This window comes from Galeopterus variegatus, unplaced genomic scaffold (genome assembly GCF_000696425.1).
Source record: "Galeopterus variegatus unplaced genomic scaffold, G_variegatus-3.0.2 Scaffold571, whole genome shotgun sequence".
Classification (NCBI taxonomy): domain Eukaryota; kingdom Metazoa; phylum Chordata; class Mammalia; order Dermoptera; family Cynocephalidae; genus Galeopterus; species Galeopterus variegatus.
Genome location: NW_007726682.1, coordinates 433,323 through 460,991, shown reverse-complemented (window position 1 = coordinate 460,991; position 27,669 = coordinate 433,323). Strand labels below are relative to the sequence as shown.

Here is a 27,669-nt window from a genome sequence, read left to right as displayed (position 1 = left end):
CTAGAGCAGGTGGCAGGGGTCCTGATCTCCTGCTTCTGTTCCCTGCCTGATTCTGTTCAGTATAAATAATTCAAACTACAAAGATGAGCATTTGAAAATTATCTCAAATCCTATCATTCAGAAATTCCTGTAGTTTACACTAAATGATAATCAGTTTAGACAGCTTTATAGGGACATAGACAGATATAAAGATAAATATTTAGACATACTTCTATAAACAGTGATTGTACTCCTGTCCAGTATGATAGCCATTAGCCATGCGTAGTTATTGACCTCTTGAAATGAAGCAGGTTTGAATTGAGATGTGCTGTAAGTATAAAATACACACTGATTTGGAAACCTTAATATGAAAAAATAATGTAAAATATCTCATTAATGTTTAAAAAATATTGATTACATGTTGAACTGATAATATTTGGGTATATTTACTTCAATAAAATATATTATTAAAATTCTGCTTTTTTCTTTTTTGTTTTTAAATATGGCTACTAAAAATTTCTAAATTACATATGTGGCTTGCAGGTATTTCTGCTGAGCAGCATTGCTCTGATATAGTATTAATAAGTTTATTAATAAGTATTAATGAGAAAAAAGAAACTAAAGTGGATCTAAAGGAATTGTTGAGCTCTAAATAAATTCTTCCTCATTATTTCCTAAAAGAGTCCACTAATATTTTTAAAAAATTTTGAAAAATAGCAAAAGATTTTTAAAAACACTACATCATACAGTGTTTGAAATGTGAGGACATGGTTTTGATATATTATTATTTTTGCATTGTATTGGTTTCTAACATTCATATTCTGTCCGCAGCTATAATTCTTGTAGATATTTAGTATTCTATATGTAAATGAGCTGATGGTCACTGTCAGACCTTTGCCTATGTCCTTCGTTCCTAGATTTTTTTTTTTTGTCAGGAAGGGCTCATGTTTCTGGGATGATGCTTGTTGCTTTCATTCCTGCTGGTGTTCGGCAGGGTCTCACCTTTTGTCCCTGTACACTCTGTAGCCATTGCTTCATTGTCTACTGGTGTTGGACGCTGCTGTGGTCCTTCCTGATTTTCTCTCCATCTTACAGGAGATTTGTTTTTTCTTCCTGGATATGTAAAGAATTCTTGAGTTCTTAATTAGTTCTTAACTTAATTCTTGAGTTCTAACTTAACTCAGCCCTGTTTTGGTGTTACTTGTCTCCTCCCAGGACTCTAGGTCTGATCTGTAGGAGATTATTTTAGGCTTCCCAGTACACAGACAGAAGCACTGCCAGCACCTATAGATTTGGCAGTTTGGGGTCAACTGATCGAAACACATGGAAAAGGCTTTCAGCCTTTGGTGGGCTTACCACCCAGAATCTCAGTAGGTCCTCAGTGATTATTTTTTGAATTAACTTTAAATTGCATAAATAAAAGGCAAATCTATTCTCCTTTCTGGGATCAGGATGTTAGTGATAAAGATAAAGTCCATTTTGGCCACTAACCCCAGTTGAGGTCACCTCCCTCCACCCCAGCAGTAACTATCATGAGTTTGAGATATATCCTCCCAGACATTTTAAAACTGATTTTGTACTTTAATACAATTGTGTTCTGTCAGATCACAGAAAAATAGACCATGCTCAGCTGGTGTATGAATCATTTTGGGTTTATTCAGAGCAGTTTGATTCAGAGTAGATTCCAAAGAGCTGCTCCTAGAGTGAGCTTTTTACTTTAATTAACAAGCCATCATAGACATCGACAGCATTATAACTATAAGAAGTGTACTCAAAGGAGTAAAAATTTCATACAAACATTCCCAAATGTCAGTTCTGCATAGTTTTGACTTTCAGATAGAAACAGCGTGCATTCAGGTAATTTTGACACAAACTTGTTTTAAGAATCTGACTGTACAGACATTCTACCAGTTCATATCCATGTATATGGCCATTGGACACAAAAGACCTAGGAGATTTCACTGCAGCACTCTTGGAAAATGCATAATATTGGTTTTTGTGTGTGTGTTATAAAGGTCATACTGAATATATCATAGGACAATTTTATTTTTTTTCCTACTGAACTTGAACTCTCTCCATGTTAATATGTATCCATCTTTATAGATTCAGGAATGTGTGACACAGGAATAATTGAATGCTTGAGCCTACACCTATTTGGGTACATATTACTGGAACATTCTTTACTAATGAACAGAATTTACTATAAGATGGCACTCACTTAGACCCCATCTAAGGTTACAAAGTTCCAGAAGGGCCTTGCTGGGGGCCTGGAGCCTTGGGGTGTGGTGGTCCAGAGGTCCTTGGGGAATTCCCAGCACACAGACCATTCCTTGCTCCAGTTTAGCTTCTCACTTTGTCTTTGTAGATGACATGGCAGAACTTCTCCTCGGAGAGTCGAAGCTGGAGCAGTATCTGAAGGAACACCCCCTGAGGCAGGGGGCCAGTCCCCGGGGCCCCAGGCCCCAGCTGACTGAGGTCCGCAAGCATCTGACTGCTGCCCTGGACCGAGGGAACCTCAAGGTACTGTGGACCTCTGGAACAAAGAGGGGACAGTGGGAAGATGCTGGCACCCTCTCCTGTGGACAATGTGTAAGGTTGGGAAGGATGCCCAGGATAATCTGGGCAATATTTGGAGCTCATGTGCACCCTGCCATGACTTGTCTTAGAAGCAGGCCACCTCCCTGATGAGCGACGTGGCAACCTCTAGGATGATTGACCACCTTGTGGGGGCTTCTGGCCCAATAGGGTCTCTGATAAGAGTCTTTAGCGACACTTCATCCTGAACCATGGATCGCCCCAGGTTCTTGAAATAAAGCTGGCTCAGAGCTCAACCTGACACTTTGCTCTGCCCTAGAAAAGAGAGAAATTAATCAGGAGAGTCATGAACACACAATTTCCTGCCTATATCGTGTGGCTCATGAAAGTAACTCTGCTGCAGCCCAGAGCTGTGTTGGGCTTCCTACTGTGCCAGCGTTGGGAGGGAACCAGGAACTTCCCTGTGCCTGAGCAAGGACCCTAATACTCGTGGCATGGGAAATTTTAGGCACTGCCCCTGTATTTATAATAACTTTCTTTTCTTTTTTTTTTTTTTTGAGGCCAGCCCTATAACTTTATTTTCTAGTCTCTACCTACACTCAGGTTTCCTTTCCTTCTCACCTGTCTTTCCTTTCTTGCTTCTTGGTAATCCCCTTTCAGTTCCTTTTGCTTTTCACAGGAGGCTTTTCTCCCTTGCTCTCCCTGCCCCTCCTCCTCCCTGGTAGACTCGGCTCTGGACACTTCTCCACCCCTGAAGCCTGGCTCTTGCTGCTTTCCTGTAGTCAGCCTCGTGCAGATAACGGACTGCATCACAGCCCGACCTGCCCATCTTCTGTAGGGCCCTTTTTTCCCAGGATGTATTTTCCACTGGGGACAGTCTTCAGGGAACTTTTGAAGCTTTGCCTTCTTCTTCCTTTTAGCCTGGATGATTTCTCTTTCATTTTTCTTCTCTTCCAAGCTCAGAATCCTCTGGGGCTACTTTGGTCTTCACTCTCGTCAGTTTGTGCACATTTTCCCCCAGAGAAGTCATGTTTTCTCTGCCTTTACCTTTTGTATCTGTATTGGAAACTCGTGCCTGCTCTCATCTTGCTGTGTGACCCAGGGAAGGTCACTTCCCTCTCTGGGGACTCTTCTGTAGGTTTGAATGGGATGGGCTGTAGGAGGTGGTGAGCTTGGACCCTCCCAGCTCCTGTGTGCTCCGAGCCCACGAGCTTTCATTCTGAGATGTTCTTCCTCCTTGTCATCTGCCACCTCCTTGGCTCTGTTGCAGTTGAAGCCTTGGGCAGCATTTGAATACGTTAGTATTGTGTCTATCCATTATGTAGCAACAGACTTCTGAAACCTGCACAGAGAGCCACCTTTCAAAACGGTCCCTGCCTATGTCTGTCTGCACTGGTTGCAGCTCCAGGCCCCTAGGAGGCTGGCTTCAGAGCATCACTTTAACACAGAAAGCCCAGGTTTATGGGGCTCACTGCTGCATTCGGGCTTTAAAACCCAGGGCTTCTCTTTCCCTGTTCGGTTTCTTTCTGAGGGCCCTGCCACACTTTGACTCAAAGTAGGGAACGGTGGTTTCCATGTCAACAGTTCTTAACCAAGGAGGCTCACTGACACTGATGGTGGGTTCTGATCAGCAGGAGAGGAAGGGACAGCAGGCACTTGGGGCCACAGCTCTTAGTGGCTGCCAGTCAGACTCAAGTGTCCTGCCTGGAGTTGTTTTGGTATGACTCTGTTAAAGGGAGTCATCCTAGTTCTTTTCTTTCCCACCTCTAAACCCCCTAACTTCATCTTGAAAAATTAGCCTTTTATGTCAGTAGGTGCTGATAGTTTTTGCCTCCCATCTTCTACAACCCAATGTGGCAGTAAGAACGTTGAATTTCATGTTAAAATTCTGGATTTTTAGTCCCAGTTCTGGATTTATAAGCTGTGTGATCTTGGGAAGTTACTTAACCTGTCTGAGCTTTATGCTTCTCAACCGTAGGCCTACTTAGCTTAGAGCTGTTTTGAGGCTCAAATGTGGAAGTTCTTTTATAACTATAATACTAGACCCCTGTCATTTACTGTTATTTTCTTGTTTCTACCCAGAGGGTTTCTCCCACTCTTGTTTTTTAGCTTTCTCACCTTACGAAGAATGTTGCAAGTCGCACAGCTTTCGCATGTGTGTGTTGCTTCACTCACACTGGCCAATGCGAGGACTCCCTCTTCCCTGGACTGTAAGTCCAGTGTGGCTCCAGTGAATTGAGGCTGGAGAGAGCAGAGTCAGCCACAGTGTGGCGTGATAGGAGCCGGGACTAGGAATCGGGAGCGCCAGGTTCTGATTCAAGGAAAGAAGATCACGCTTATCACGAGCAAGCTAGCCCTGGCACTGGATCAAGGCTGCTCTAGGTTGGGGCCACCTAGGCAGCCGAGTGGCCTTGGCCAGGCTCTCTCATCTGCTGCACAGGGCCACAGACTGGACTCACTTGCCAGGCTCTCCCAGAGTGTGCCTCTAGACTTGTGATTTTCTTCAAGCTTATTTTCCATTTGGCCCTTCAGTTTGATATTTTTAAAACATTTTTATTCCTTGTGGTAAGATAGACCTCACATAAAATTTAATATTATAACCATTTTTAGTTGCGTGCCCTGTTCAGTGGCATTAAGCACATTCCCATGGTTGTGCAACCGTCACCACCATCCATCTGCAGAACTCTCTTCGTCTTCCCCGACTGAGACTCTGTTCCCATTAAACACCACGTCCTCACTTACCCTTCCCCCTTCAGTTTGCTTTTAAGCCAATTCTCTGGCTGGAGGCTCGGGGAGGGAGGGAAGACATCACAGAATCTCACAGGAAACCTTTTCAAAATACCCAAGCCTGGCCTGTCTCCCCCACGCTGCTGGAGAACCCTGTGGTGGGTGGTTTTTTTCATAGCTCTTTTTCTCTTTTCTTAAGTCTGCTTTGATTTCTCTGTCTCCAAATATAATTCTAATTTCTTGCATAGGTGCCTGTCCCTGGGGCCACCCACAAACCCTCTTTGCCCCTTCAGTCCTCTTTGCCCGTTCTGCCATCCTCTCCAGTTCTGCCTGCTGTCCCTGCTCCCTTCCAAGAAATGCCTGGAAGCTGACCGCCGTGGCCAGAGAACCTGCTTCCACATGCTCTGCTTGGTCACCTGTGTCTGGTTACCCACCCCATCAAAGCTGTAGGTTGCAGAATAGTGCTGCTCCATGGTGTGCTTGTGTAAGCTGAAAAATTTAGCTTTGAATAGCTTGGGCTGGGAGGAGAAGGCCTGGGAGAGGGTGATAAATCTGTTTCCTTATATAGGTGGCTGGGTTGCCTCTACTTTCTCCAGCTGAGGGTGTGGAGGGGAGGAAGGCAGGAGATGAGGTTGGTGGGGTGGACTGGGGAGGAAGGAGAGCCTGGCAGAGCTGGCATAGCCCTCGGCCTTGGGGGGCGGGGTGGTCAGTAACTTCTGCTTAACAAGCTTGAATGGCTCTGTGCAAAGAAAATCCAGATTTTTGCACCCATTTAGAGAGCCTCTCCTTCAGTTGCCTGGGTTACAGTCTTGTGGTGCATCTCCAGTGCCACAGGCAGGACCTGCTAGGATGTTGGGCAGCTTTCTTTCTGAGACAGGTCCTGATAGGCTTTACTCATGAAGCGTTCCTTCCATCCTTGGCTCAGCCTGGCCAAGGGCCTACAGGGAGAGCTGCTGGGCTTTTGTTTTTCTGCAATGGCTTTATTGACATAAAATTCACATGCCATACAATTTACCCATTTGAAGTGTACAATTCAGTGGTTTTTAGTGTATTCATAAAGCTGTGCGATCATCACCATAATCAATTCCAGAACACTTTCCTCACCCCCAAAATAAACCCTCCCGATCCCTCACCCCCAGCCACAGGCAAACGCTAATGTACATTCTGACTCTATGAGGGAGAGCTGCTGGGCTTTTGTTTTTCTGCAGTGGCTTTATTGACATAAAATTCACATGCCATACAATTTACCCATTTGAAGTGTACAATTCAGTGGTTTTTAGTGTATTCATAAAGCTGTGTGATCATCACCACAATCAATTCCAGAACACTTTCCTCACCCCCAAAACAAACCCTCCCGATCCCTCACCCCCAGCCACAGGCAAACGCTAATGTACATTCTGACTCTATGCATTTGACCATTCTGGACATTTCATATAAACGGACCCATACAGTATGTGGCCTTTTGTGCCTGGCTTTCTTACTTGGCATAATGTTTTGGGGTTCATCTGTGTTGTGGCATGGATCAGTTCTTCATTCTTTATTATGACTGAGTATTGTTCCATTTTATGGCCAGACCACATTTTGATGGACATTTGGGCTGTTTCCACCTTTTGGCTGTTGTGAATAATACTGCTGTGAACGTCTGTGTACAAGTTTTGTGTGGCGAGCTGTGGGATTTTACCGCAGCAGACGGCTGGGCCTGAGGGAGCATCCCATATGGTAGGAAAATGTTTTTTCCTCTCCTTTTTCTTCTAGTCAGAATTCCTACAAGAATCCAATCTCATCATGGCCAAGTTGAATTATGTGGAAGGAGATTATAAAGAAGCTCTGAACATTTATGCCCGCGTGGGCCTCGATGACTTGCCACTGACAGCCGTCCCTCCATACAGGCTGCGGATGATGGCCGAAGCCTTCGCTACCAAAGGTGAGGCCTGTGTCCCTCCCTCGGCCTCGTGCTCCTGAGCCAGCAGGGCCTCCCTGGAGCCTGCTGTCTGTCCCCTGACCTTGGCCGGTGGTGAACTCAGCAATTCCCAGCAAGCCCGGGGTCGGCTCCCATGCACGTACTGGCTAATTTTAAACCCAGCAACAACACATGGTTTCCTCAGAGCCCCTGTCCTTCAGTTGTCATTGAAGAGAATGAATGGAGGGAAAACATTTCGGTGATAATTCTTGATAATTAAGTTGCAACGTAAGCAGGGGCTTTTCTTGGTATTTAAGATGCTGTGCGGCATATACAGGGATTCATACCATGTGGGTGATTGGCCATGTGGCTGACTGTGTTTTTATTCATTAATGTCACCTCTGTGTTAATTAAGGCTAATGGGTTGATACTGGCAATCACTGTAGCTATCAGTCCTCCAGTAGTTAACTGTGTACCTGTTCAGGGGTTAGAGGAAAGTGTAAATACCGTCTGTACTGCCAGGAAGGGGTTTGTAATCTGCTGTGAGAGAATGCAGTCCCACAGAAAGAGAAACAACAGAAAGGCAGGACACAGATTATTTGATCTTTTCAAGCTGCCACTTACTAATCTGTGATGGGTGTAATCACATCTGCTTTATAGAATTCTTATGAGGATTAAGTTAAATATGATGTATGTAAAGCACTTAACATAGTACCTGGCACATCCTAAATGGTTAATAAATGATATTTGAAAATGTCAGTCCCAAACAAGGCAGCAAATGGTAAAAGTCAGGGTTGGGTAACACCTTTTCAAAGAGGCAGGAGAGGTCACTACAGGCCAAAAGGGCCAGGAAGGAAGACGAGCACTTTGAACTGGGCTTCTCAAGGCCGTGGCAAGAGGTGGACAGTCTGAAGCAGCTCCTCTCCTTCCTGCCACCTGCTGTCCAAACTGCACATAGTGACTAACTGGGGCTGGCACAGGAGCCAGAGCCCTAGATGGCTTGAACCTCTAGAACAGCAGTACGCTGGACAATTGTGTGCTACTGGCACTTTCTGGCCAAAATGTGGAGGCTGCAGGTGTCCCGCCTGTATGACTCAGTTGTCCTTTGCTGTGTTGAACAAAGGCCCCGCCCAAGGCCCACTTCTTAAGAGCTTTGTGATGGGGATGCCGTATTTACCAGTTCCCTGGGGAGCCTCGAGTACTGTCAGGCCCGGCTAATTAATCTTCTAAATGTCCCCATGGGCTGGGAAAAGATGCTGTCTCTCTTGACAGGGCACTCTGGTGGTTTAATGGGCTCGGTCTTTTGAGGCTGTCTTCGAGGTCCTGAGAGCATCTGGGTTTTGTTTGCATCTGTCTGAGCTATGGGGCGTGCTGGGGTCTTTGCCACACAGCTGCCCTCTTCTCTCTCTGATGCTCACTCAGCCAACTCATGTGCCTTAGACTTCTGGGAGGGGTGTGTGTGTGTGTGTGTGTGTGTGTGTGTGTTATTTCAGGCCAAGGACAATACTCTAGAATGAGAGCAAAGCTTCATCTGGCAACTTCCACTCAACCGATTGACCTGGGGCCTGGTGGGTTGGAGCCAGGAGTTGGTTTGCTATTTGGGAGTGGGAGGTGGCTCTGGGCCTGCTTAGCACTAAAAGCTCAGGTCTTAGTACTCGCTCTGCAACAGTATAATGGAGGCAGACTGTTCAGGTGGCACTGCCAGCTCATTCTCGTGGCTGCCATGCAAGGTGGGCAAGAAGAACAGTGGACTTGGTCCTGAGTCTTGCCCTGGGTGATATGTGATTAGCATTGGTCGCCCAGCCATGAGGTTGTGGCACTTGGCTCTTGGGACACCGGCTGGCTCATGGGAGTCCTGGCTCTGGCTAGTTTCTAACAACTGTGGATACATGCAGAGTCACATGTGACAGGGAGAGGGAAGGATCACTTTTACCCAGCAGGACCCAGGCCTGCACGAGCCTGGATGGCTCTGTGAGAGGCAGTGTAGAGTGACAGTTCTGAGCATCTGCTTGGGTCCACCTCCCGTCTCTGTCACATACTGGCTGTGTGACCTTGTGCAAGTTCCTTAACGTCTCTGTACCTCAGTTTCCCCATCTATCAAGCTCTCATTGGGCTGTCATGAGGATTATAGGAGATAGTATATATAAAATGCTTAAAACAGTGCCTGGCACACAGTGAGCATGACGTAAATGTTAGTTTGAAAGATAATTGTTTGCTGAGGAGTGAGGGGGGGCGCATACAAGTGACTTATAATAACGGAGAGAAAATGCCAGCCTAATTCATGGAGATGCCCAAAGACGGGACAGTTCTCTGAGGACTTCAAGAGGCCTTTGGTCCTAGCTCTGTTTAGGAATATTCTTGGTTTGCTTTCTTTACCAAGGTCCTTGAGAGTTTTCAAGGGGAGACTGCCTGCAGGGGTTCTATGAATGTGAGTATACAAGGACTCTAAAATCATTAGTTTGCACCACTGGGCTACGGGCTGCTGGTGACAGGGTTTGTTTACTTGGCTCAGTGTTTCCAACACTTTTGAGTTAGTTGCTAACGTTTCAAAATTGGGAATATCCAGTTAAATATTTGGCCTTCTGACTTCTTTGGTAAGAAGGGAAAAGCTGTCCCCACAATTCCCCCAGAACAAGACCAGGCTGGAGCTGAGTGGCAGCTGTCCCTTGGGTGGGTGTGCACCCAACTCACGTCCCTCCTCATGTTCCCTATGTTCTGCTGTAGGCAGCAGACTTGACCTGCACACTTGTTTAGATCACTTAAGCTTTTCCATGGTGACCTGAGGTCTGACTTGACTAGGGCTTTCAGCCAGAGTCTGCAATGACATCTGCACTTCCAGCATGTCTGGGAGCTCTTCCCCCTGGCCAGGGAATGTTAGTCCTCGCTTATTAGGAATCAGAAGCTAACACCATTTGGTTACTGAGAACCTCCTGTGGGCCAGCACCATGTTAGGGGCTTTACTGTTTCTTTAATCCTCCAAACTCTGAGGTGTGCTGAGAGATTCCTGCATGCCAGGCTTGTGCCCTGTGATTGGGCATCTCATTCATTCTCCTCAGCCACCCTCTGGGGTAAGCACCATTATTCTTCCCATTTTACAGATGAGAAAACTGGGCCACAGGGCATTAGATGCACTTGCCCAGGGTCCTACAGCCAGGAAGCGGGATAGCCAGGACTTGGCCTCAGAGCCTGGCTCCAGAGCCCTTGCTCTCCTACTGAGTGGCGGAAGGGAAACTCGGTCTGAAGAGTGGTAAATTCCAAGCCCATGTTCTTCATCTGTCTGCTCTAGTGGCAAGTGGACTTGCTTGGGCCAAGTAAGGTTTTCTCAGGGAGAAAACAGTCAAGTTGCTAGAGAACACCTGAGGTTTGTATTTGCACCCTCTTCTCAGCCCCACCCCCTGATTCCTCTACCTTAACTGCTCACCTTGCCTAGGTTTCTTCTTGTAAGTTCTGTCCTCAAGCTCACGCATCCTGTGTTCTCTGAAGCTCTCTGGGCCTCACCCAGTCAGAGTTGATCATATTGGATGCTGTCATAGCTCAGTGGATTAGAATCTTGTGAGAAACACATTAGAATTAGTTGCCTCTTCCAGTCTGTGAGTTCCTCCAGAGGAAGAGTCAGTCTTGTTCATTTGCATTTCTTAGGACTTAGCACAGTGTCTAGCACATAAGTGCTGCTAAATTATGGAATGAAATTTGTAAAGGCTCCCTTGCTTGGATTTCTACCCAGATGCCCCTCATGGAATTCAGGTGATTCTGGGTGCCTTTGATCCTAGCCTGTCATGGTTAGCTGTGTTTTCTTTGCCTGTAGGTACCATACTGAGCATTTTTTTTTTTTTTTTGTCTTTTTTGTGACCTGTAAGGGGATCGCAACCCTTGGCTTGGTGTCGCCCGCACCGCGCTCAGCCAGTAAGCGCACCGGCCATCCTTATATAGGATCCAAACCTGCGGCGGGAGCGCTGCTGCGCTCCCAAGCGCTGCACTCTCCTGAGTGTGCCACGGGGCCAGCCCCATACTGAGCATTTTTGATGATTCAGAATCCTTTTCTGCCAGTTGTGGGGGAGGAGCCTGCTGACGTCACACCATAACAGAGCCTGGCATGGACCTCTTTTCCAAAGGTTGTAGATTTTAGTTCTTTCTCCTACTGGGGAGCTCAACTCCCCCTGTCTACATTTCCTCATATCCCTTAAGACTAAGTAGAAACAGGGTTTTGGAATAGAAGAAACGGAGAAGCTCTGTAGCTTCTGGTAGTATTGGGTTAATCAAGTAAGTTGAGGACGTTGTTCTAGGATACAGGTTGAGGAAATCTTTGGGACACCAAGTGGCCACAAATGTTCTCCCTAAGGGGAGTCTGGGGACAGTAGAAAAATGGCCACTGTCTTCATTGAGACTTAGACCTACTAGACATGGGGTAACTTTCTGTGCATAGGATAGTGGGATCTGCAAGTGGCGTGACTTCCTAGAGCTGGTCTTTATAAATAGCCTTGGTATGTACTTTGCTATAATAAAAGGATTAGAAGTGCATTAGTTCCAATGTGAGGAAGTCCTGAAACAGTCCAGCTGGCCAAGGCTGGTGGTGGGGTTATACCATTTATTAGGGCGCTGTCTTCATCTGCCTGATTGGAGCAGATTGTTGGCATGTTGCAGCTCATGGAAAGGGGAAAGGAGAGAGGGGTCTGGGGTGAGGGGAAATAACACATCAGTCTGCTGACAGTCCGTCGGTGAGGAATTGCTCATAGGGCTACAACCGCCAGGCATCAGGAGACAGAAGAGGAGAGATTGGGGGCAGGGAGGCCTCTGGTTAAACATGTCTATTAGATCTTGGTCTCTCACCCAGTTGGAATCTGTAGCGGGTGCAAGGAGAGAAGCAGCCTGTGCTCAGGTGAAAGAAAGGGGGTATATGGGACCATGAGGCCAGTGGGGGCTGGTGACCTAGAGGAGGGAAACTGAAGCTGGAAACAGCAGGTGGCATTAAACTTCCTTCAGATGGCAGGGTACCAACCAGAGGGGGACTGGCTCCAAAGAGTGAATGGGGCCTTCACAATCGTCTCTCATACAAACATTGTATTTTCCAGTGAAGGAGACTATGCCAAAGAGGAGGAGGGACTTGCTCCATGTCACACAGTAATCTGGGGGTAGGGCTAGGATGAGGGGATGTTTCTGGTAGGAAGCTTTTCTGCCAAGCCACATGACCTCTGTTCCTGGTGGAGAAGCTGGCACCGTGTTGGGAAGCTTTACTTCTTCTTTGCTTCTGATCTTCTCTATTCCTCCTTTGCTCCTGAGTTTGAAATTTCTCCTCTGATGCAGTGTTAAGAGCATGGGGCTTAGGAGTCAAACTGCCCAGGTTTGATCTCTGGCTTTGTCACTTATTAACTAAAGGATCTTGGGCAAATTGCCTTCACTTCAGTTTTGTCATCTGTGACATGAAGATAATGACAGTATCTACATTAAAGGGTGTGGCAGGGAAGGAGCAAATACACGTGAAGCACTTAGTGCAAGGCCTGGCAGATCAACATGTGTTGGCTGTTTTTATTCTTATGTATCCCTTGGGCTTGACCCAAATGGATAGACCTCATCAGATGCCCCAGTGACATCCAGTTATGGGGAGAGGGGAGATCCTGGCTTTCTTCCAGCAACACTTGGTGCCTTAGTGGATCTGCTCTGTCAGCAAAGGCTTTGGCACTTAGCATGTGGGACCTGGGATCAACGTGTTTAGAGAGAAATCTTTAGAGGAAGATCAATTGACAATCTGGGGCCTGGAGTGCTGCTTAGGGCAGGGACAGTTGCTGATTCTGGAGGATGGGTAGGACCCAATGGTCAGGGGCAGCTGGAGAGGTTACCCTAATGGAGTTGCTTAAGACATATGTTGTGCACTTTACCAGTCTTGCCCAGGGCTGATCTGCGGTTGGGCCTACATGAATGGTTTCATCACAAAAGGCCATTCACATTGGGATGGATCAGTTGATTCAAATAATGTTCCTTTAAGAAGCAAGAACAGTTCACACAACTCTCAGACACAACTCTGTCTTCATCAGGAACAAGCTAAATACCTTGGCTTATGAGAGCAGAGCTATAGGAGGAGAAGCCATCCCTTGATCAGACTCCAGGGAGGCGGGCTTGTCTCCTCTGACTGGGCTTCCCTTTCCAGCCAGAAGCAAGGGGCCGATCCCTGAAGTCCTCACCTCCTCTACCGTCTGCAGAACTTACAGACCTCTGATGCTTCTCCGAAGCTCGGGTCTGATAATGAACAGCAGTGGGGAGGTGGTTAACTAGTTATACAACGACCTCCTCTTGGCAAATGTGTCATCTTCTTCTGCCTTCCTCATCGTGCAATGCTGGCCCAAGAGGTCTCTTTGTATGGCCCATTGTGTGTGTTAGAAGTATCCCTTCCAAGGATCAAGTGTCAGAGAAGGAACGGAAGCACCTACTTTCTACAATGGGGAGCTCAAAGGCCTGGAGAACTCTCAGGAAGAGGCTTTTCAGAAGTACCTCGTTCCCCTGAAGCCTATAAGTACTTTAAGTATAGAATCCATCTCCAAAACAGTTTGGATCTCAGCCCTGTTCCCCCAGCTTGAAAACTCAGTGTCTTCACATACCCACAGGCCTCAGCTTAGCATAGTCACTCTTTAGGCCAGAAAACTTAAAACATTCACCGACATGATGTTTTGGGAAAGGATGCCTGGGAACTGCTTGCTGTCTTCTAGGAGCTCCTACCAGAGCAAAATGTGGATGAATCAGCACAAGGGAAACAACCCACTGATGTTTGGCTTTTATCAGGTGTTGCTCATGTGTTTCTGCACCACACTTTGCTCAGTCTGGGGCACATGGGTGGTCTCAAAAAATGCTTGAAATGAGTTGAATTGGAAACTCTTCAGACAGTGAGTAGTTATGACTTGAGAATCATCATGCTCCCAAAAGGCTGTCACACATGTCGGGGAGAGACAAGATCCCTCACAGGGTGACTTAGGGAATGAGTTTCCTGAAAGGTGGTTTACTTTCCTACTTCAAAGCTCATTTTTCCATCCTGGAATATTGTCTCCTGGCAGTGGCCTCAATTTACCCTGGGTAAATGGAAACAGGTTCATAGGGGCTCTTGGAAGGTCGCTGACTGGGGCTCCATCCTTGGGGTCCCAGGAGAGCCTCGGTGTTGGTGGGTTGGCTTCAGGCTGGCCACACTCCACCTGTGCCAAGAGCATCTGGGGGTGGGCAGTGCAGGTCCACCCTCACACTGCCCTCTCTGGGCCATGGACTGGAGTCTTCTGGGCGAGTTGGCTCCTTTGCAGAGCTGGCAGCTTCAGACCTAGGCATGGCGACCATGGCTTATCGCTTGAGCCAGCTCACACATGCTGGCAGAAGCTGCCTGGGGGTAGCAGGGCCAGTGCTGAGAGGATCCGAGGCTGCTTTTGGGCTTGGTGGGAGAGAGTGCCATGTGCGATGGCTGCAGGGGGTGTAGGAGTGGGGAGGGGGTGGAGCAGTGGCAGGGTATCAGTGTCATCCATCTGCTTAGCAGATGGCGTGAAGAATGTGTTCTGTTCCGAGAGCGGGTGGAGGAGCAGTGCAAGTCCAGGGCAGTAACTTACAACCCCATCCCACAGGGCTCTCTGAGGGAGGCGACAGAGTTCCTGCCTCGGGCATATGCAGAGTACATAGAGAGTTGACTGCCCAACACAGCTGAAGACTCATTTTGAAGTTCTGGCAAGATCTATGGGTTAGGGCCCTTTCGGTTGTAAGTGAAAGAAAACCCAACCCAAACTGACTTCAGTGGCAGCTGGATTTGAGGCTCAAAGACATAGACTCTTCTGTTTCTTGGATTACCTTCCCTCTGCCGGTTTTCATCTCAGGCTCCAGGTGAGTGGAGCAGCTGCAGACTGATTCTCTTAGGCGGCATCCTCAGAAATCTCAGCCAGATTCTCATGGTATCTTATTGGTCCCGACTCCATCACATTCTCATCCTTGATCTGGTTACCAGCGACATGTCCTGTGACAGGCTTAGGCCCAGCATGAAGTCTGTGATGATACGGGGTGGTCCCATTAGGGGTGTCAGAGGAAGGGCAGATGTCCGTGACAGATGTCCACAACAGTGACTCCCCTGAGTAGGAGCCCTGTCACCAGATAGGCCCAGGTTCCTTAATTCCCTCTCCCCCTCCCTCCTCCTTTGAGGTGGCTGCTGCAGGGAAAAAGGAGAAGGGAACATTGGGGAGGAGCCAGGTGACTGCTCTGTGACAGGGTCACTATGGACTGGAGATGGCCTTGGGACCAGACCATGTCAGGCAGGTACACGTACTGAAGGAATGGGGTTTTGGGGGGGGAGCAGTCTCTGGGGGTGGAGGAGCAGCCTCACACATATGGAGGGCTCTGGAGGAAGAAAGACTGCTGTGTTCCAGCCAGGGATAGGGCCAGAGCTGGGCAGTGGAAGCCACATGAAGCCCAATGTTAGTCCCATTATGGAAGTCTTTCTAACAGTCGCAGCTGCTCTGAGAGCTGGGGGTCCCCTGTGGATTAGTGTTTATTGAGCCCTGCCTAAAAAGGCAGGCGTGGTGGTAGGTGATTTACCTGTGTGATTGCACTTGTCCTGAGAATAATTCAGTGCCATCAGGCTATTGTTCCCTGCAAAGGGGTTGAGAGACCACATTTCAGAGGTGAGATGGGATTCAAAGCAAGGCCTGGGACCTCCAAATTACATGCTTTTCCACCTTATCAAGCAGCCTCTCAGTTGAAGCATAATCAAACATTTGGAGTAGAGAAGTTATTGATGAGATTCTGGTGTCAGGTAATCTGCTAATCCTTGATTCTAAGTCTCCCTTTTCTTATATACAAAAAGAGGCCAATAATACTCTCACAAGAGTACTAAATAAGACAAAATGGGAAGATGTGTTGAACTATATAAATCCGAGGTCAGTAGAGTGGGATTTGTATAGTCTGACCTCACGTATACCTGAGGCTGGGAGCAGCAGGTGGCTGTGATAGCTTTACCCTCCCCTTGCCCCCATCCCTGGAGGCCCTTCCTGTCACGCGCTTGATAGCCAGTAGTGCTTCTAGCTGTCCCTGGGATTGATCTCTTGTCCCTTCCCCCACAATTGCTTTATTGTTCTTAATATAGATAAAACACATGTACATTATATGAAATCCAGAAATGCAGACAAGTCAAAAGAACATTTAAAAAAAAAAAAATCCATTACACTCTCTACCTGGAGGCAATTGCTGTTAACATTTTAGTGTATTTCCTTCAAGATCTTCTCAAACCTATTATATGTGTGAAGTTTTTATGAAAATAGGATTATACCACATATGCTGCTTTGTGACCTAGTTTTCCCACTTCACTACTTTCCATGATATGTACATTTCTGCAACATTTGAGCGGCGTATAACATTTCATTGCATGGATGAGTATAATTTATTTAACTAAAAAGCTTCTACTTTTGGACATTCAGGTTGTTTTCAGCTTGTCACTGTTATATACAAGGTTGTGATGAGCACCCTCTCAGCCTGGTTTTAGTGTTTGTTCTTAATGATTTCCCTAGGAGGGATGTCCAGAAGTAGAGTTTCTGGGTCAAAAGAGAAGTATTTCCAGATTGTCCTGCAGATCGGCTGTGCCTTTTGTACTTTCCTTCCTGCAGCGTGAGGGGCCAGCCTCCTCTCATTCTGGCAAACACTAAATGGAATTCTTTTGACTTAAAAATGAACATTTATTCTTCCATTGTGTGTTGAGTGTAGACTATTTGGGAAGTAAAGAAAACCATAGATATTTATGTATGTTGTTTTTATTTATTTTTATATACTCATATTTATATTTATTTAAAAATATTTACAAATAAAACCAGGTACCATACTGCCACTTAGGCTAGTTAACCACTGTTAAATATATATATGTATATGTATAAAATATTTTATATGCAATTCAGGTTATGCTATGCATTATTTTATATTCTTTGTTTAACAATTAGTATGTGAGAGTACATCAAAAAGTTCATGGAGGGCTGGCCAGTTAGCTCAGTTGGTTAGAGCAAGGTGGTATAACACCAGGGTTGAATGTTCAGATCCCCATACTGGCCAGCTGCCAAAAAAGAAAAGAAAAGAAAAGAAAAAGCTCATGGACAGATTTGTATTATCTTTTCTATTTTAACTTGATCTTTTTGAAGTACCCTTGTGTATGTGTGTGCATGTGTACAGTTATTTTTCTATGTCATTAAATATTTTTGAAAACACAGTTTTTTAATGTCTGTACAGTGGTGTGCCTCATGGATATTTGAATCAGTTGCTCATGAAACATATAGGTTGTTTCAGTTTTCGTATTATAAATATGCTCTATAGGTTTTTGTCCCAATTTTTTATTGTAGTAAAATTTACCATCTTGACCATTTTCTAGTGTACATTAACTCAGTGGTGTTAAACATACTCGTAATGTTGTGCAGCCATCGGTATTGTCCGTCTCCAGAGTTCTTTTTATCTTTTAAAACTGAAACTCTATACCCATTAAATAATTCTCCATTCCCCTTGTGCCCCCAGCCCCTGGCAACCACTATTCTACTTTCCGTCTATGAGTTTGACTACTCTAGATATTGCTTATAAGTGGAGTTTTACAATATTTGTCTTTGTGTGACTGGCTTATTTCATTTAGCACAGTTTCCTCAAGGTTCATCCATCTTGTAGCATGTATCCAAATTTCCTTCTTTTTAAAGGCTAAATAACATTATATTGTATGTATATATCATATTTTGACTTAATCTGTGGCCTGACATATGGTCCAGCCATGTGTACTTGAGAATGTGTATGCTGTTGTTGGGTACAGTGACTATATAAGTCCATTAGATCCAGTTGATTTATTGTGTTGTGTAAATCCTGTTTCCTTACTTATTTTCTGTCTGGTTGTTTCATCCATGTTTTGAGGGAGGAGTATTGATGTGTCTAACTATGATCCGATTGTAGAACTATATATGTTTCTCCTTCAGTTCTGTCAGTTTTGCTTCATATATTTTTATGGTTTGTGATTACGTGTGTAAATGTTTGTACTCGTTATATCTCCTTGCTGTATTGAACCTTTTGTTAATATACATTGTCCATTGTATCTTTCAACCTATTTGTGTCTTTGGATCTAAATGGAGTCTTTTGTAGAAAGCATATAGTTGGATTATGTTTTTTAATCCATTTCGCCAATCTTCATCTTTCAATTGGAGAATTGAGTCCATTTACATTTAAAATAATTACTGATAAGGAGATACTTACTTCTGTCTTTTGCTATTTGTTTCTGTATTACTGTCCTCTTTCATGTTTAGTTGATTTTTTTGTAGTGAAATATTAAATTCCTTTCTCATTTCCATTTGTGTATATTTTCTAGCTACTTTCTTTGTGGTTGCCATGGGGATTACACTTAACATCCTAAAGTTATAACACTGACTTGAGTTTATACCACGTTAGTGTAGTGAAATATTAAATTCCTTTCTCATTTCCATTTGTGTATATTTTCTAGCTACTTTCTTTGTGGTTACCATGGGGATTACACTTAACATCCTAAAGTTATAACACTGACTTGAGTTTATACCACGTTAGCTTCAATAACACACAAAAACAGTGCTCCTGTACAGCTGTATCCCCACCCCTTTCAGTTGTTGATGTCACAAAATTACATCTTTATACATTGTATGCTCCAAAACATAAAGTAATGTTTCTTTTAAATGTGTTAGTCTCTTAAATTATGTAGAAAACAGAATGTGGAGTTATAAGCCAAAGTTACAATAATACTAGTTTTTAGAGTATAATTGTTTTTTAAGAAAATGTATGTCTCTTAAATCATGTAGAAAATAAAAAGCTGAGTTAGAAACTATTGTTACAATAATACTAGCTTTTATCATTGCCTGTGTATTCACCTTTATTGAGATTTTATTTCTTCATATGGCTTCAAGTTGCTGTCTAGTGTCCTTTCATTTCACCCTACAGGACTTCCTTGAACACTTCTTGTAGGGCAGGTCTAGTGGTAACAAACTGCCTCAGCTTTTGTTTATCTGGGAATGTCTTAATTTCCCCCTAACTTTCAAGGGACAGCTTTGCTGCATATAAGATTCTTGGTTGACAGTTTATTAATTTTAGTACTTTGAATACAGACAGTCCCCAACTTACAATGGTTTGACGTATGATTTTTCGACTTTACAATGATGTAAAAGCAATACACATTCAGTGGAAACTGTACATTGAGTACCTGAACAGCTATTCTGTTTTTAACTTTCAACACATTATTCAATAAATTACATGAGATAGTCAACACTTTATTATAAAATAGGCTTTGCATTAGATGATTTTGCCTATCTGTGGGCTAATGTAAGTGTTCTGAGCATACTTAAGGTAGTCTAGGCTAAGCTATGATGTTCAGTATGTTGAGTTTATTAAATGCATGTTTTTTTTTGTTTTTTTTTTTGTCTTCAGCAAGAATCCTATTATATTAAGTGCATTTTGAACCTCATTGTAAGTTGAGGAGGTCAGTATATCAACCCACTACATTCTGGCCTACAAAGTTTCTGATGAGAAATCTGTTGATGATCTTATCAAGGATCTGTTGTATGTAATGAGTTGCTTTTTCTTGATACTTTTAAGGTCTCTCTTTGTCTTTCAAAAGTTTGATTATAATGTGTGTATGTCTCTTTCAGTTCATCTTGCTTGGAGTTTTTGAGCTTTTTGGATGTTTATATTCATATCTTTCATTAAATTTAGGGAGTTTTCAGTCATTTCATTAAATATTTTTTCTGCTCCTCTCTCTCTCTCTTCTCCTTCTAGAACTCCTACAGTGTGCATGTTTGTTCCTTTTTTGATGGTGTCCCACAGGTCCCTTACACTCTGTTCACTTTTCTTTAATCTATTTTTCTATTTGTTCCTCATATTCAATAATTTTTATTATCCTAACTTCAAGTTTGCTGAGTATTTCTTCTGCCTGTTCAAGCTGCCTTTGAAACTCTGTAGTGAAATTTTTCATTTCGTTTGTACTTTTCAGTTTCAGAATTCCTTTTGGTTTCTTTTTAGGCTTTCTATCTCTTTATTGTTATTTCCATTTTCTTCATACATTGTTTTCTTGACTTTTACCACATCTTTCTTTAATTCTTTGAGCATCTTTAGGACAGTTGTTTTAAGTCTTTGTCTAGTAAATCTGCCATCAAATTTTTTTCTAGGACAGTTTCTGTTGATTTATCTTTTTCCTTTGAATGGGCCATACCTTCTTGTTTCTTTGTATGCCATGGGATTTTTTGTTGTTGTTATGGTTGAAAACTGGATATTTGCATCTAATAAAGTGGTAACTCTGGAAATAGGATTCTCCCCCTTCCCCAAAAGTTACATCAGCTGGAGTAAGGAGGGTCTTGCAACTGATTTTTTGTTGTTGTTATGGTTGAAAACTGGATATTTGCATCTAATAAAGTGGTAACTCTTGAAATAGGATTCTCCCCCTTCCCCAAAAGTTACATCAGCTGGAGTAAGGAGGGTCTTGCAACACTAGAGGGGAGATGCAACAACAATGGCCACAGGCCTTTTCATTTGCACCTTTGTGATCAGAAGCAGCAATCAGTGATCAGAACACAGATCCCCAATATTTGGAGGATAGGCACTAGAGGGGAGATGCAACAACAATGGCCACAGGCCTTTTCATTTGCACCTTTGTGATCAGAAGCAGCAATCAGTGATCAGAACACAGATCCCCAATATTTGGAGGATAGGGTGCTCTTTGCCCACCTTGGCTCTAGCAAGCTGAGTGTTGGTTGCTCTAGGAACATGTGCACAGCTGTTTGCCATGGGACTGGGGGTGAGGGGGTAGAGGCTAGGTAGCTGCTACTGTGCTAAGAGCTGAAAATGACTGAAATGAACTGCAGTTTACCATCCAAGCCTTTCCTTGGAAGTTGCAAGCCTTTAGTTCCAAAATAGTTACATTGCACAGATTGTGCCAATGCAATTGTTTTCTGTGTGGGGAGACGGATTCTTGGTGCTTCCTACTCCACTGTCTTCCTAGAATCCTCTGTTTAAATAACAGATTTATTGGGATGTAATTTACATACCATAAAATGTAAACTTTTAAAGTTTTGAGTATATTCAGAGTTATGCACAATCAATTTTGGAAAATTTTCATTATCCCTCAAAGAAACTTGTACTCATTAGCAGTCACTTCCCACTAACTGAGCTCCCATCCTCACCCTGCAGCCCTAGTGACCACTAATCTACATTCTGTCTCTATAGATTTGCGTATTCTAGACATTTTATATAAATGGAATCATATAATACTTGAAGTTTTGTGTCTGGCTTCTTTCACTTAGCATAATATTTTCAAGGTTCTTACATGTTGGAGCATGTACCATTTTTTTCTTGATCAAATGATATTGTATGGATATATCACTTTTTGCACATTCGTTAGTTGATGAACAGTGGGTCGTTTCTGCTTTTTGATTATTATGAGTAATGCTGCTATGAACATTTATGTACAAGATTTTGGGTAGACATATGTTTTCATTTCTCTTGGGTCTATACCCCAGGAATGGAGTTACTGGATAATATGGTAACTCTGAGTTTAACTTGAGGAACTGTGAACTGTTTTCCACATCAACTTCACCTGTATGGAGGTTCCAGTTTCTCCACATCCTCATCAACATTTGTTATTATCTGTCCTTTTGATTATAGTCGTTCTGGAGTCTGTGAAGTGGTATCTCATTGTGGTTTTTATTTGCATTTTCTGAGTGACTAATGATGTTGAGCAATTTTTCATGTGCTTATTGGCCATTTTTGTATCTTCTTTGGAGAAACATCTATTCAGATCCTTTGCCCATTTTTAATTGGGCTATTTTTCTTTTTATTATTGAGTTACAATAATTCTTCTTATATTCTAGATACAAGTCCTTTTACAAATATATGGTTTGTAAATATTTTCTCCCATTCTGTGGGTTGTATCTTCATTTTCTTGATGGTGTCCTTTGAAATGCAAAAGTTTTAAATTTTGATTACGTCCAGTTTATCTGTTTTTTTTCTTTTGTTGATTTTGTGCTTTTTGTTTTATATCTAAGAAAATATTGCCTAATCAAGGTTATGAAGATTTACTGCTATGGTTTCTTCTAAGAGTTTTATAGTTTTAACTCTTAAATTTAGACCTCTGGCCCATTTTGAGTTAATTTTTCTATATTTTTGTGAGGTCAGGGTCCAACTTCATGCTTTTGTATGTGGATCTCTAGTTGTTCCAGCACCATTTGTTGAAAAGACTGTTCTTTCCTATTGGATTGTTTTGGCATCGTTGTTGAAGATCAACCGAATGTGAATGTAAGTGTTTATTTTTAGAATCTCAGTTCTATTCTACTGGTTTCTATTTCTGTCTTTATGCCAGTGCCACATTGTCTTTGTTACTGTAGCTTTGTAGTAAGATTTGAGTTTAGGAAGTGTGAGTCCTCTAATGTTGTTGTTCTTTTTCAAGATTGTTTTGGCTTTTCTGGGTCCCTTACATTTCCTATAAATTTTGGGATCAGATTGTGAATTAGTGCAGGAAAAAAATTTTGATAGAGATTGTGTTGAATCTGTAGATCAATTTGGGGAGTACTGCCACCTTAACAATATTAGGCCCTCTAATCCGTGAACATGAAATGTGTTCTTTAATCTCTTTCAAAAATGTTTTGTAGTTTTTTTGGTGTTCAAGGCTTACATTCTGTTTGTTAAATTTATTTTAGGGCCGAGCCCGTGGTGCACTCGGGAGAGTGCGGCACTGGGAGCACAGCAGAGCTCCCGCCGCGGGTTCGGATCCTATATAGGGATGGCCGGCGTGCTCACAGCACTCACTGGCTGAGCGCGGTGCGGCCGGTCTCAAAAAGGACAAAAAAAAAATTATTTTAAGTATTTTATTCTTTTTGATGTTATTATAAGTGAAGCTGGCCAGTAGCTCAGTTTGTTAGAGCACAGCCTTGTAACACCAAAGTCAAGGGTTTGGATCCCTCTACTGGACAGCTTCTAAAAAAAAAAAAGGTTCATGATATTATTGTAAGAGGAATTGTTTTCTTAATTTCATATGTAGATTGTTCATTGCTACTGTATAGAAATACAACTGATTTTTGTGTATTAATCTTGTGTCCTGCATCCTTGCTGAACTCACTTATTAGTTTTAATAGTTGTATAGTGAACTCTTCAGGGTTTTCTGCATGTTTCTTTTTGTTGCCTAATTGCACTATCTAGAACCTCCAGTACAGTGTTGAATAGAAGTGACCAGGACATCCTTATTTTAGGGGGAAAGCTTTCAGTCCTTTACCATTAAGTATGATTTAGCTCTAAATTTTTTAATAGGTGTTCCTTATCAACTTGAAGTAGTTCTCTTCTATTTTTAGTTTGTGTAGTGTTTTTATTATTAAAGGGTGTTAGATATTGTCAAATGGTTTTTGTGATGAGATGTTCATGTAATTTTTGTGCTTTATTCTTTTAATATGGCATATTATATTGACTGATTTTCATTGATTATCCCAGTCTTGCATTCCAAGGATAAATTCCACTTGGTGTGGTATATAATCCTTTTTATATGTTGCTTGGTTTTGTGTGCTAATATTTTGTTCAGGATTTTTACATCTATATTCATAATGGATATTGGTGGTTTCTTGTGATGTCTTTGGTTTTGGTATCAATGTAATTATTGGTGTCATCAATGAGTTACAAAGTATTCCCTCTTCTACTTTTTGGAAGAGTCTGTGAAGGATTAATGTTAATTCTTCTTTAAACATTTGGTAGAATTCACCAGTGAAGCCATCTGAGCCTGGGATTTTCTTTGTAGTAGTTATTTGATTACTAATTCAATCTGTTGTCAATAGCCTTTATCTCATCTATACATTCTTCTATATGGCATCTTTTCACTGGAGCCCAAAGCCTCTCAATCAGGGCAAACAGCCCTGTCAGAAATTAGTCATCTTTAGCTAGTTCCCAGTTTCAAGGTTAATTACTTTGAGGAGTAGTCTCTATTCAGTTCTACAGTAGTACTTTGAGTAGCAGCTTATCACATGTTATAAAGCAAACTCAGTACATGTCATAGTCAAGGGAAGCAGCACTTACTATATTTGTGGTAGGTTGACAAAATCAGCCTGGTGGACAAGTCCTATTTTTTCCTGCCAGGAAACTGCCAGCGACTGCCAAGTTTTAAGCAGGAGAAATTACTTAATTAAGTTTATAAGCAAGAAAGATCTTTCTGGCACAGACTGGAGAATTAGAAGGAATTAAAGATTTTAGGGAAGGAGACTTGTCGTGGGGGTGAGCTGGCTTTGGGCTTTGCTTCTTTGTTGTTCTGCTTTTCAGGGGCCTAACTTCTGCAGGCTGTTTCCCAGAGGCCCAAGTCAGTTGGTTTCTACCTGGGTTTGGCCAGTAGAAGCACTGGCAGGAAATGGCAGGGCAGGAGGAGAGAGAAACCAGGGTATTTCTTTGTCTGTGCCTAAGGCTGCGCCTTTGGCAGCAATTGTATATCTTCAGTTTCTCCAGCTCCTGTCAGAGGAGACATGATTTTAGCTCCCATCAGGGAGCTTCTGCTGGTCTTTGGTTCCCACCCAATGGCCCCAGCTTCTTGGGCTCTTAGAACACCACCTCCTCCCCCTGTCCTTTCCAGCTCCAAAGATGTTAGTGGTTTCCTGCTGTTGCAGAATTCTGGGATGCAAAACCATCCTGTTTGACCTCTTATCTCTTTTATCTCCTATGCGGAGAATTCCATACATTAAATTCTGTTTATTTGAAAGAACTAGAGTTCTTCCTTTGTCCTAGCTGGATCCTGGTAGGTATCAGAGGTATTGCAAAAACCTAGATTCCAAGTACAAAGGCAGGGACAGATTAATCAGAATCAAGAGGCATATGAAATAGAACAGTAGGCCGTGGAGACAGGCTGTGTGTTGGGGAGTTGATGTGGGGAGGTGGTTGAGGGAAGAATCAAAATAACTGTGAGATTTTTAGCTTAGCTCACTGGGCAAGTAACAATGTTGTTAAACCAGGTAATTTTCCTTGGAGGGTGTGGGGAAGATCCTGGGTTGGAGTTGATCATGTTGAAATCTCTGTGTCCACAAGGGGGTGCTGTCCAGGGAAGCATTGGAATTCTGGGTCTGCTGCTCAATACAAGGGTGTCTAGGCTATTGATTTGTTGGACAGGATTAAGGAATTGTCTGTGTATAGGTGTAGGACTTGGTTACAACCCAGGAGTGGCTGAAGCTCATTCAGAGGACCACAGAGATTGAGGTGGGCAAGGACTGAGCCTGGAGCCCTGTGAGGCCCCAGTGTAATTGAGGAGCTTCTGTTACATGAAACATACATGCATTTGTACATGTATGGCAGATTTATAGTCTCAGTTAGGGTCATGTTAAAATGTGAAGGCAGTAAATAGACAGGTACTTTAGAGTCAGGATAAGTCAGTCTGAGGTTTAAATGTGCCATGGCAAAATCCACACTGAGATAACAATAGTTGATCCCCCAAAAGTCATCTTTTCCCTTATTGCTTGAAGCTGGGGTTCCTGATGAGTCCTTCTGCTAACCATAGCAAGTCTAGGCATGGCCATTCATTTCTCCAGATTTTGAAGGGTATGTCCTAGTCTTGCCAGGTGGCCACATGTCCTACTGTGTCCCACCCTGCCCGCCCACCTGCCCTCACCCCTACCAGGCCCACTTCTCACCTCTGCTTGTCTTCTCTCTCCAATGTGGAGTCATCCCCTTTTCCTTGTGCTGAGTTCACTGTCGGTGACACCCATTGTCACATACAGACCTCTCTTACTCCATTTGTCCACACCAGTCTCTCTTTGCTCTGATTCCACTCTATTTATAGCCACTACCATCTGATTTGGCATTCAGTTTTTGTTTAATTATTTCACGTCTGCCACTTGCCTCTCTCAAACTAGATTGTATAATAAATTAATTCATTAAATCAGCAAATACGTGAGTGTCTGCTTTGGGGCAGGTGCTGAGGCTGTGTCATGTCTGAGCTGCTTGCTTAGTCTCCCTGCATTTGCACCAGGGATAGTGCCTGCCACACAGAGGTGCTTGTGATGGGGCTGTTCTTTAGACATTTTGTCCTGGCACCCAGGGCCATAATGCTGAAGATAAACTCTACCTGAATAACACACAGTTGCTTAAGCAGAAGTCCAACACTTTCATTGTATTTGAAATCCTCTCCATTTTAGACGAAAATAGATTTTGGCTTGGGCTTCATATAAAACAAGCAATCTTGTCTTTAAGTTCTCTTCTACCCCCGCGCACCTTCAGGTTGGATCACTGCAATTTGTGGATTGCCTTTCAGGCTGCTGGGCTCTGAAGAGCCTGTTGCTCACAGCTCGTTTCCTTTGAAAGCCAGTGACTCTCCGGGCCTCCCTCCCTACTGTAGTTTTCTCCCCTGCATTGTGTGCTGGTGACTGTGTTTTTTATTCTTAGGATTTGGGTCCTTATTTCTAGGATTTCCTTGGAGCCTAGACTCATACAAAACTGGCCAGGTTATAAAAGATCACCTAGTCCAGAGCCCCATTTTATATTTTAAAACCAGGACTCCTGACTCCTAGTACAGTGCTGGTTCCATCACCACCCATCACTCAGCTTCCATCATTTCCAAACCATGTCTGGTGTTCATTTTCTTCCCCCAAATGTTCGTGCTGCTTTGGGAATGAGAAAAGCATCCATATTTGGAAAACTCAGAGCTCTCTTGGAGGCGGGAGCAAAGCACAGACTGTTCTGTGCAGAAGGAGGGTGTCAGAGTGGCTCAGAGAGTGGCTTTCCCAAGTGGGGTGGGAATGTGCAGAGGAGCAAGAAACTGGGGCCACCCTGGCTGGGCCTCCCTGCGCAGCACCCCGATCCAGGAGCCAGCGCACAGCAGCCTCTCAAGACAGACAGAGGGACTCAGGTTTGCCGAGTGCATACTCTGAGCCAGGTCCTGGAATAACAGCAGTACTAATTATTAATCATATAATATTTTAATTATAATTATTAATAATTACAGTATTTAAACAATTTCTTCTAAACACTGTTCTAAGCCCCTTAACTTTAATCCCCTTATCCTCACAGCAACCCGAGAGATAGACTAGGATAGAGTCCCCACTTAAGAGGGGAGTGAGGGGAGGACCACTGTCTGGCTCTTGCTGTCATGTGCTTGGTTCCTGGATTGGGGCTGGCATGTCTTTTGTGCAGGAACTTCCAGGTGCAGATACTGCCAAATCCGGGCTGAAAGAGGCCAAGTCGATCCTGACGTTTTGTGAGATGCCTTAGTTTGGTTTAGCGGCTCAGAGCCAGTGTGGACGTTGCAGGAGGTCTCGGAAAAACTCCTTTTTCTGAGAGAAACACCCGCGCTGCTTCATTTAACAACAGGTCACTCTGGTACTCTGGGCATGTCGCAAAACCGGAATGCCACAGAAGGCGCCCGAGCCAGTCTACATGCTTTAGCGCTGTCCTGGGGCTGCATCAGCTGGGACCACAGCTAGCCGCCGCCCGAGGTCGTCCTGCAGCCTCTCGGCAGCCGCCGCCAGGGGTCGCAGGAGCTGCGTCCTCGCCGAGCCGCGCTACCACCGCGCTTGCGCGAGCCGCTCCTGGCGTCCCGG

The 27,669-nt window shown here is 43.8% G+C and overlaps 1 protein-coding gene across 1 annotated transcript in view; it reads left to right on the top strand.

Annotated features, from left to right (window-relative positions):
- Positions 1–1,601: 1,601 nt before the first annotated feature.
- The window catches only part of TTC7B (tetratricopeptide repeat domain 7B), a 252,642-nt gene continuing 226,574 nt past the window's right edge, over positions 1,602–27,669 (top strand). The window contains exons 1-3 of the mRNA XM_008570126.1: positions 1,602–1,614; positions 2,345–2,499; positions 6,997–7,165. Of these exons, the coding sequence (XP_008568348.1) occupies positions 1,602–1,614; positions 2,345–2,499; positions 6,997–7,165 (337 nt within the window). The remainder of the gene's footprint in view (positions 1,615–2,344; positions 2,500–6,996; positions 7,166–27,669) is intronic.